The 10,723-nt window shown below is 56.3% G+C and overlaps 1 protein-coding gene across 1 annotated transcript in view; it reads left to right on the top strand.

The window, feature by feature from the left end:
* The window catches only part of PPP1R12C (protein phosphatase 1, regulatory subunit 12C), a 15,109-nt gene that overhangs the window by 1,509 nt on the left and 2,877 nt on the right, over positions 1–10,723 (top strand). Inside the window, 6 exon segments of the mRNA XM_010833822.1 lie at positions 5–193; positions 6,758–6,917; positions 9,240–9,384; positions 9,476–9,550; positions 10,606–10,679; positions 10,715–10,721. Of these exon segments, the coding sequence (XP_010832124.1) occupies positions 5–193; positions 6,758–6,917; positions 9,240–9,384; positions 9,476–9,550; positions 10,606–10,679; positions 10,715–10,721 (650 nt within the window).

The following is a 10,723-nucleotide window of genomic DNA, read 5'->3' as shown; positions in this document are numbered from 1 at the left end:
GGAGGGTGGGCGGCCCGCGGGGCGTGGGGCCCGGACCCCTCCGTCCTGACCGCGGCCCGCCCCTGCCTCCCCAGGTACCTCCTGAGCCACGGGGCCAACATCGCTGCAGTCAACAGTGACGGGGACCTGCCTCTGGACCTGGCCGAGTCCGATGCCATGGAGGCACTGCTGAAGGCGGAGATTGCCCGCCGAGGTGGGCCTGGGGCGGGGCGCAGGGCTCCTGCCGCTGGGGCCTCCGTTGCCAAGGACCCGGACCCCAGGGTCTCAGTGTGGCCTGGACCGTTTAACCGAGAAGAAGTAATTGAGGCAGGGTTTGGCTCATCTCGGGGTGACTGAGGAAACTGAGTTTGGGGCTTGTCCTGGGTGATGGTGGGTCTTCTCAGGAGTTGTGCTGAGGGGTGGGGGGCAGTGAGGAATGCTGAGTCTTCTGGGGGTCTGGTCTGCTGTACTCAGGATCACTGCGCCCCAGGGTCCTTAATAGGGGGCCCAGGACCCCCTAAACTCCCTGCCTGGCCACGCTCAGTTTTCTAGGGGGAGCCTGTGTGACTTGTAATAGGCGCCCACCTTCCCGCGCTCCCTCTCACAGTCGCTGATGACTAGACCGTGGGGAGGACTCGCCCGGCACCACTCGCTGGGGGAGCCACAGGTGGGAGATGGTGAGCACCCTCACCCCGTCACCAGCGTGGTTTCTGGGTGACCATCTGCTCCTCCGAGTGGGTGTGGTGGCCGCGCTGCATCTGTGAGGAGGTGTGAGGGTGGGGCCAGGGGGTCTGAAGGGCCATGGGGGAGGCGTGGGGAGGCTGCTGAAGAACGGCCGGGTGTCCCAGGCGATTCCCAGCTTGGCTAGGGTTGGGAGGGACGAGGCTCCGCCCTGGGCAGGTGTTGGTGGCCGCAGGAATCCCGCGGGGCGCGAGGCGCTGGTGGGCGAGCCGAGTTCCGGAGCCTTGGTTTGCTTCAGATGTAGGGAGCGAAGCGAAGCAGAGACAGAACCGGGCTTTTCCTGCCTCCGCTTCTCCACGTTTTCACCTGGACAACTTCACACGCTGAGCCGGGTTTCACTAGCAGTCCGATGAGGGCAGCCTCCGCTGAGGCTCACCAGGGTTTTCAGCAGCTTCGTGTAGATACAGTGTCCGAGTGTGCGCTTTCTTCACCCTTTAGACACGTGCGGGCTCGTGTTTTCTGTTTTGTCTTTTTAGCGTGGTCATACTAAAGCTTATGTGTCCGTGAGCACATTGAGTTTGGATGATTCTGATCAGGCTCAAAGAAACCCCGAGCCCTGGGCCGTGACCCCCGACCTCCCCTCCCCTTCAGCCCTGGGGGCCACCCGTGGGCTTTGTGTGGGGGTTTCCCATCCTGGACATTTTCCGTAAGTGGAATCCTGAAGTGTGGACTCCGAGTTTCCAGCTTCTTGTTGTGATCGCTTGTGCGCCCTCCCTCTCCGGCGGGGGTGACCTGCCCAGTTTTCCCCCCCCCGGCCCCGCCTGCCGCCCGCACCAGCCTTCACCCCTCCCCTGTTTACATGGCCCCTCAGCCTGGACCCGACTGCTCTGTCAGTTCTGCAGGTTTGGCAGGAACTTGCCAGCAAGTTCTGCAGGGAGACAACTCCGTCCGCCCTGTTATTGGTGATGTTAACCTTGAGCCTCATTCAGAGGACGCCAAGGTGACTCTGCTATGGAGGCGTCTTCTTCCCTTTGTTGTTAAAAAGCAGCCTGCAGGGCGATGCTTGGAGGCCACCGGGGCCGGGTGATCTCTCAGGCCTCCTGTGTGTTCCTGCCGGAATTGCCCAGAGCTCTGATCACCTTCTCACAGTGACCCGTTGTGCCCCTCCTGCGGGCCGAAGGTCGCGGGGGTGGGGGGGGCGGTTGGCTTGTAGGACCGACCAGGCACAAAGGCCTGTGATGTTACTGGGAAGACTGTCCGCTGCACTGCTGGGGGTGGGGCGCAGCTGCCTCTGAAATCCGGAGGCCTCGGTGATGTGGCTCCACGGTGCCTGTCTTGACATGAGGCCTCAGTGGACTGTGGTGGGCAGAATCTGTGCTTTACCACACTTTTAAGAGGAAGACAACCATGGGCCTCTGTAACTGAAGTCTAGGAGTTATGTGGACTTCAGGCGTGGCTTGATCCGGGGTGCAGACACAGTTGAAAGCCTTCTCCCATCTCCCTGCTGAGCTCTGTGCTGGCTTCACTCCTAGGCTGCTTCTCTCGGTGAGGCACTTAGTGTGGCTCCTAGCAGTGCAGGCTGACACCCCGGCGGAACTGGAACTAGACTTCTCAGCAGCCCCAGCCCCAGCCCTCTGCCCTTAGGGCCACCCTGGTCACAGCCTGCCCTGAGCCAGTCGTATGGCAAGAAGGACGGTCAGGCCTGGTGACGCAGCTGCCCGTGGAGCCAGGCTGTGGGCTCCTCATGTTGGAGCCACATCGGGTGAGCGCAGGGGTGAGGACAAGCAGGGAGGGGGCCTGGACGCTGGCAGCTCCAAGCGACAGCCCCTCCCCAGACACTGCTCACAGCCTGGGCCACAGGGGTCGGCCCGAGCCCAGGACCTCCTGGCCAGTTTGCTCAGAAGGGCTACGGTCAGACCCACAGGGACTTGGGCTGGAAGGAATCCCAACATTAGGACAGGGATGCTGGCTGGTTACTCTCAGAGGTGGGCAGCTTTGACAGGCAGTTCCAGTCCTGGCGAGGCCCAGCCACGGCGCTCTTTTCTCTGGCTGGCAGGCACACGGGTGATTCCAGCCTCCGTGTGAACAGCTAGACGGACGGCACGGATTGTAGCTGGAGATCCTCACTCCCAGTGCTCCAGCAGTTCCACTCCTAGGTCACCCAATGGCACCCTCCCCGTCGAGCTTCCCAGTGTTGAGAGGCTGTCAGTTCAGTCGCTCAGTCCTGTCCAAATCTTTGCGACCCCATGGATTGCAGCACGCCAGGCTTCTCTGTCCATCACCAACTCCAGAGCTTGCTCAAACTCATGTCCATCGACTCAGTGATGCCATCCAACCATCTCATCCTCTGTTGCCCCCTTCTTTTCCTGCCTTCACTCTTTCCCAGCGTCAGGGTCTTTTCAAATGAGTCAGCTCTTTTTTTTCTGTTCAGGTGGTCAGAGTATTGGAGCTTCAGCATCAGTCCATCCAATGAATATTCAGGGTTGATTTCCTTTAGGATTGTCTGGTTTGATCTCCTTGCAGTCCAAGGGACTCTCAAGAGTCTTCTCCAATACCACAGCTCAAAAGCATCAATTCTTCAGTGCTCAGCTTTCTTTATGGTCCAGCTCTCACATCCGTACATGACTACTGGAAAAACCATAGCTTTGACTAGACTGACCTTTGTTGGCAAAGTAATGTGTCTGCTTTTAAATATGCTGTCTAGGTTGGTCATAGCTTTTCTTCCAAGAAGCAAGCGTCTTTCAGTTTCATGGCTGCAGTAATTTAGGAGCCCAGAAAAATAAAGTCAGCCGCTGTTTCCACTGTTTCCCCATCTATTTGCCATGAAGTGATGGGACCGGATGCCATGATCTTAGTTTTCTGAATGTTGAGCTTTAAGCCGCCTTTTTCACTCCTCTTTCACTTTCATCAAGAGGCTTTTTATTTCTTTTTCACTTTCTGCTGTAAGGCTGGTGTCATCTGCATATCTGAGGCTATTGATATTTCTCCCGGAAATCTTGATTCCGCTTGTGCTTCATCCAGCCTGGCATTTTGCATGATGTACTCTGCATCTAAGTTAATAATAATAAGAAGAAGTGAAGTCGCTCGGTCGTGTCTGACTCTTTGTGATCCCATGGACTATAGCCTACCAGGCTCCTCCATCCATGGAATTTTCCAGGCAATAGTACTGTAGTGGGTTGCTATTTCCTTCTCCAGGTTAAATAAGCAGGGTAACAATATACAGCCTTGACGTACTCCTTTTCCTATTTGGAACCAATCTGTTCCATGTCCAGTTCTAAGTGTTGCTTCTTAACCTGCATACAGATTTCTCAGGAGGCAGGTCAGGTGGTCTGTTATTTCCATCTCTTTCAGAATTTTCCATAGTTTGTTGTGATCCACACAGTCAAAGGCTTTGCATAGTCAATAAAGCAGAAGTAGATGTTTTTCTGGAACTCTTTCGCTTTTTTTGATGATCCAGAGGATGTTGGCCATTTGATCTCTGATTCCTCTGCCTTTTCTAACTCCAGCTTGAACATCTGGAAGTTCACGGTTCATGTATTGCTGAAGCCTGGCTTGGAGAATTTTGAGCATTACTTTACTAGCGTGTGAGATGAGTGCAATTGTGAAGTAGTTTGAGCATTCTTTGGCATTGCCTTTCTTTGGGATTGGAATGAAAACTGACCTTTTTCAGTCCTATGGCCACTGCTGAGTTTTCCAGGTGTGCTGGCATATTGAGTGCAGCACTTTCACAGCATCATCTTTTAGGATTTGAAAAATAGCTCAACTGGAATTCCGTCACCTCCACTAGCTTTGTTCATAGTGATGCTTGCTAAGGCCCACTTGACTTCACATTCCAGGATGTCTGGCTCTAGGTCAGTGATCACATCATTGAGATTATCTGGGTCGTGAAGATCTTTTTTGTACAGTTCTTCTGTGTGTTCTTGCCATCTCTTCTTAGTATCTTCTGCTTCTGTTAGGTCCACGCTGTTTCTGTCCTTTATTGAGCCCGTCTTTGCATGAAATGTACCCTTGGTGTCTCTAATTTTCTTGAAGAGATCTCTAGTCTTTCCCATTCTGTTGTTTTCCTCTCTTTCTTTGCATTGATCACTTAGGAAGGCCTTCTTATCTCTCCTTGCTATTCTTTGGAACTCTGCATTCAGATGGATGTATTCTGAGGGAGCTCCTCATTCAGTTGAGAGAGTGAGGGTGGGCTAACACCAAATCCAGAAGAGATCAATCAGTACTCTGTAGAAGAGTGATCTGTGATAGGGAAAACTGCCAGGGGGGTATGCAAAAGAGTGGGTGTGGACATTAGCCATTAAAACTTTATTTACAGACATAGGCTGTGTCCAGAAGAGGCAGATCCACAGTGTCAGGAAGTGGGTTAGTGGTTATCAGGCTCTGGGCAGGGAATGCTTGATGGGGTAAGAGGTTTCCTTTTGGGGTGATGAGAAAGTTCAGGTACAGATAGATAGGGTTGATGGCGGCACATGGCGAATGTCCTAAAAGCCACTGAATCGCACGTTTGGTGAAATAGATAAACCTGTGTGAACTGAACAGCTTGCCTGCACGCACAGATGCTGGTTTGCCCCCCTCCATCAGGAGTTCTGTTAATAAACATGGGCGAATCTCCACAAAACGCAAAACTGCAGAAGGATGCCTTTGAACAGGCAGGACACTAACTGTGGCTGCAGAAGAAGGTCTGCAAACCCCGCCTTTCCCTGCCCGCCAGGCGCCTGTGTCTATAATAGGACTGAATGTAGGTGATTCCCTTTAAGGAGGTCGGGCGGGAGGGGCTGGGTCTCTGAGTCCCGGGTACTTTCCTGGCCTGCGGGTGAGCCCTCACCAGCCAGAACTTCCTGGAATAGTTCCCCTGGGAGTCCCTCAGCCAGGGCACCCTGAGGCAATCCCAGCGGAGTTTAGTCCCAGTGCCCAGCTGCCATACCTGGACAAACTGGGGCCCCTCCATGGACTGGGGCCCCTGCATAGCCTGGGGCAGGGTTTACAACCTTGTAGTAAGGGTGTGCCAAGGTTCCTGCTCCTGAAAGCAAATTCGTGAAGGCTGTTAGCTCCGGGGCCCCCTGGTACTGCTGTGAGCCAAGCGCCGAGTACGCGCTTCTCTGCCCGCACTGTCCAGTGGGAAGCCAGAGGCAGCCACACGCATAATCAAGGATTTACAGGAAGGCGCTTTAAAAAACAGAAACAGGTGAGGTTCACTTTAGGAACATGGTTTACTTAATCCGAACGTCCGGGGCATTGTCATTTCTGTGTGCAATCAGTGTAAGGAACTATTCGTGAGCTGCTGCACGTTCTTTCTACGCTTTGAAATCCTGCATGTTGGCGGTCTGCAGCCTGGCTCAGCAGCTGCTCCGTGGTTGCACGGCTGCCGACCACATGCAGGATGGCTCCATCCTCGGCTGCACGTGGGCAAGTGAGCAGTTCCGCAGTGGGAAAAATAGCAGACAGGAACAAAGCTCCCAGGAGGAGCACACAGCCCTTAGAGGAGATGCCCATTTCTGACTGCCATCTCGACCGCTCTTAATGGGCAAACCACAGATTCTCAGTGATGGTTGGAAGGGACTGTTGCGCCCTCAACAGGGCTGCCTGTTTTCGATCCAGAATCGACTTCTGTTTCATGTAAAGCTTCCCCTTGCCCTCTCGTCGGTGAGTTCAGAGCACTTTTCCTGAAACCGACGAGAGAGGAAGCATGCTGGCCCCTCCCCAGATGGCGCAGGGGGTGGCTGGTGAGGGTGTTGTCGCCCCAGTGGCCTGGGCGTCCTCAGTGGCTTCTGCTTGGTTTGTCCTCTTGTGAGTGATGAAGGTGACAAAACACAGGAAGATGCCGGGCTAAGGGCCGTATCCGTAGTGAAAGGGGAGGTGAGACCCGAGATCCCCCAGCCCCCAGCAGGGACCCCCAGTGCAGTCCACGGCTGCCCGCTTGGGAAGTGACAGTGCTGACCCCAGCTCCCCTGAGCCCCCGGGGAGCACACGGGCCAGGTGCCGCCCTGGGTCTCGCGGGGGGCCCGGCTCCCCTGAGCCCCCAGGGAGCACACAGGCCAGGTGCCGCCCTGGGTCTCGCGGGGGGTACCCCACCTCTTACCGCTTCTGGTCCTCCCAGGTGTGGATGTGGAGGCAGCCAAACGGGCGGAGGAGGAATTGCTGCTTCACGACACAAGGTGCTGGCTGAACGGGGGCGCCATGCCCGAGGCGCGGCACCCCCGCACGGGGGCCTCCGCCCTGCATGTGGCCGCCGCCAAGGGCTACATCGAAGTGATGAGGTAAGCCGGGCCTCATCCCCTGCCCCCGCACCCAGCGCCCTGGTCCCTTCTCTCCGTTTTACGCCTTCCTGAGGGTTTCGTCTGTTCCTGCCCCTTTCTCACTGTGCAGTAAAGACATGCGTTTCCCTCCAAGTACAGCCTTAGCTGCACCCACGTCTGGATGTGCAGGCTTCTCACTGCCCTTCAGTTTAAGACAGTTTCCAGGTTGTAATCTTCTTTGACCCAGAGATCATTTAGAAGCATGTCGTTAATTTACAAATATACGGGGTTTTCTAGTCACGGTTTCATTAGAGCCGTGCCTCCTCTTATTGCACTTCGCCAATAGTATTTTCCTTTTTCTTTTTTAACAAATTGAAGATTTGCAGCAGCCCTGCATTGTCAGATGACGGTGAACGTTTTTTAGCAAAATAAAGTATTTTTTAAGTTACATACATTGGGTTTTATTTCACACATAATGCTCTTGCACACTTAATAGACTTAAGTTTTCCATGCACTGGCAAACAAGAGCAGTTCACATGACTCGCTGTATTGCAGTAAAGCCAGCTGGTTGTCTGGAGCTGAACCCTCCATACTTCCTGAGTCCACCTGTGCTCATTTCCCAGCTTAATCTCGCTGTGGTCCTAGAGCAGGTTCTCTGTGAGTCCTAATTTTTGAGATCTGTCAAGGTTTGCCTCACACCCCAGTCAGTGTCAGCCAGGAAAGAAGTGTGTTGTCAAGGACAGCGCCGTATATAGGTTATTAGGTCAACTTTGTACTCATGCTGTTTAAATCTTCTGTATCCCTAGTGATTCTTTCTTTTCCCATCTGCTGCTTCTGTCAGTTGCTGTGAGAGAATGTGATAAAATGTGGTAAAATGTCTCACTACGCCTGTGGGGCTTTCCTGTTTCTCCCTGTCTTTGTGTGTTTTGTGTTACGGATTTTAAGGCCAGGTCATTTGGTGCATACATATTTTAAATTGTTGCCCTGTACACTCCCTTTCTCTCATCCCCACATCAGTCTTGTCCCATTTCTGACCGCCTCACCCCTTCCTGTCAGAGTAGCTGGTTCTGCTTCTTATCAGGCTCCCCTTATATTTAGTATGACAATGGAGTTCCGGCGAATCCCTCTATCTCTGCTCACTTCTGTGTTAATGAATTTTTAGGAAGGTTTTCTGGGGGAGCTCTCTGGTGGTCTAGTGGTTAGGGTTCTGGGCTTTCACTGCTGTGGCCCAAGTTCAGTCTCTGCTCAGGGAACTGAGATTCCGCAGGCAGCACAGAATGGCTGGAAAAGAAGAGAATGTTTTCCAGTAAGGAACTTAAGATGACCCCTGATAGCTTGGGGCTCATATCCTGGCTGTCTCCTCTAATTTGGAGGTAGGGTGCCCCATCCTCTGTAGTTCCAGTGAAAGTCCCAGGTCCTATACTATCTGGGCACCTGTTCATCCCAGGGCTGATCCCTGTGGCAAGGAGGATGGGACACTGTGAATGGTCAGGCCTGGTAACATGGCCAGCCCTGGAGGCTGTGCCCTCTTCTGCCCGTGACTTCCCCTCCTGAGTCTCAGGTGGCTGCTTCAGCTCCTGCCATTGCATCTGCATCCCAGGCAGCCAGCAGGAAGGGGGGCCAAATGAGTGAATGTCTGTTTCTTTTAAGAGAACAATCCAGAAGTGATATACACACTTAGTGCTGACATCCCCATTTGCCAGACCCTACTCAGCTGGCCATTCCTAGCTATGAGAGACAGAGATTCCAGATCTAGTGGTCCATGGTGGTGGTGATCTCCCGGGAAAGAACCCTCTAAGCCGGGGTTCCGTCTTGGCACTGGCGTTTGGTCCCGATCCGTCCTTGCTGGGGGGCGGTCCTCTGCGTTGTGGGAGGTTTCGGGGCATCCTCAGCCTACCCACTGGTGCCCCCGGCACTGCCCCTACGTTGTGACGGCCAGAAACGTCTCCAGACGCCCCCTGGCGGCAGCGTCGTCCTGGCTGAGAACCGCTGCCCCAAGCCAGTGGGCTCCTGGAACCCTGCTGCCCCCACGCCGCCCCTCCTGGGGGGTCTCGGCCTTTCTCTGCACTTGGGCACTGGGGAACACCCTCCTCCACCTCCGCTGGGGCTGTCCCAGCACAGGGGAGGTGTCAGGAGTTGAGCCCTGCAGGTTCAGGGAGCAGGGTCCCAGAGGCCACCTGATAGGCTGGGGAGGGCTCAGAGCCCGTGGCAGAAGCGTCTCCTTGGTGAAGGGTGCCTCAAGGCCCAGGCCTGTTTTCGGCCCTGTCACAGCTGGTTCTGACCATGGCCCCTAGCCCCGAGCCCCTGTCTCGGCCCTTGAACCCAGACCTCCCCGGCCCCCAGGCTGCTCCTCCAGGCTGGCTACGACCCGGAGCTGCGTGACGGAGACGGCTGGACGCCCCTGCACGCCGCGGCCCACTGGGGTGTGGAGGATGCCTGCCGCCTGCTGGCGGAGCACGGTGGGGGCATGGACTCGCTGACCCACGCGGTGAGGGCCTGGCCTAGCTCCTGGGGGCCGCGGGGCGGGAGGGCCTCCACCTCCGCCTACTCCTCACCTGCCCTAACCCTTGCCCACCCAGGGGCAGCGTCCCTGTGACCTGGCGGACGAGGAGGTGCTGAGCCTGCTGGAGGAACTGGCCCGGAAGCAGGAGGACGTGAGTCTCCATCTGCAGTCGGGACCCGGGGCCTCCGCGAACCTGGGGAGCCGCCCTTCCCCAGCCATTGACGGGGCCCAGCAGGGAGCTGTGATCAGCGGCACCGCTGGGCATCTCGGGGTGCCGATGGAGCTGGTCATCCCTGGGATGTCCCCGCACCAGCACAGGGCCAGGCCTTGTCACTGGAAAAACTCAGAAGGAAGGGGCAAACGGCTGGATTTGGGATCTGAATCCCAGCTCTGCCCTTCATTTGCTGTGTGAGCTCAGACCAGTCCGGTAGTCTCTCCGGGCCTCAGGAAAATGGGCAGAATACTAAACAGCGTGAATGGTCACGCTTCATGAGTTACGCGGGCTGTTACCTGGAACACGTGTTGTGCAACGAATGGCGTATATGTTACTGACCCAAAGCATTCAGAACCCACCTGTCTCATAGCGCTCTGAGGTAGCAGGAATCATCTGAGGCCTCCCGGGTCAGATCCCTGTTTAAAGCTTGGCCGCGGCGACATTGAGGGAGAAGGTGGTGGTTTCGGCTTGGTGGACTGGACGGGCGGCTCACCCACGTGTTGAGGGAGCCGCACTGTGCAGAGGCTGGGGGAGGAACCAGATGGTACCTGGAGGGGGGTGCGGGGCAGGGACAGGGGCAGACCCCAAAGGGCCTTGAAAGCCAGGCAGGAGCAGGTGAGGGGGCCAGGGGCCCCTGGAGGGTTAGTGGGTGAGGCAGGGTTTCTGGGCGCTGAGGGCACAGATGAAGCCTGGGGGCCTCTGGGGGACCTGCAGCACTTGAGGTTTGCTGAGAGGAGAGGCGGAGCCGTGGGGCCGGCTCAGGTGTGAAGACTCGGGCGGAACTGGCCGAGAGCAGCCGTGGGGGAGGCAGCTGTGTCCGGGTGTGCCGGGGGTCCCCGGAGGCGGAGGCTCCAGGAGTACTCACTGGAGACCCAGGGCGCCGTGCAGACGAGTCCACAAAGCACCCGGTCCCCCCCCAGCACAGCTCTGTGTGGGACCCAGGAGGGTCTGCCCGTCCTGCCCCCTTCCCAGCAGCCCCTTCCCCCTTGCAGCTTCGGAACCAAAAGGAAGCTGCCCAGAGCCGGGGCCCGGAGCCCCAGGGGCCCTCCAGCAGCAAACACCGAAGGTAGGGGGTGGCGCCCTGTGGGAGGTGGGCTGGAGGCCCCCAGT

This window comes from Bison bison, unplaced genomic scaffold (genome assembly GCF_000754665.1).
Source record: "Bison bison bison isolate TAMUID 2011002044 unplaced genomic scaffold, Bison_UMD1.0 scf7180017845351, whole genome shotgun sequence".
Taxonomy (NCBI): domain Eukaryota; kingdom Metazoa; phylum Chordata; class Mammalia; order Artiodactyla; family Bovidae; genus Bison; species Bison bison.
The sequence above is the reverse complement of the archived record's forward strand: the minus strand, read 5'-3'. Positions and strand labels throughout refer to the sequence as shown.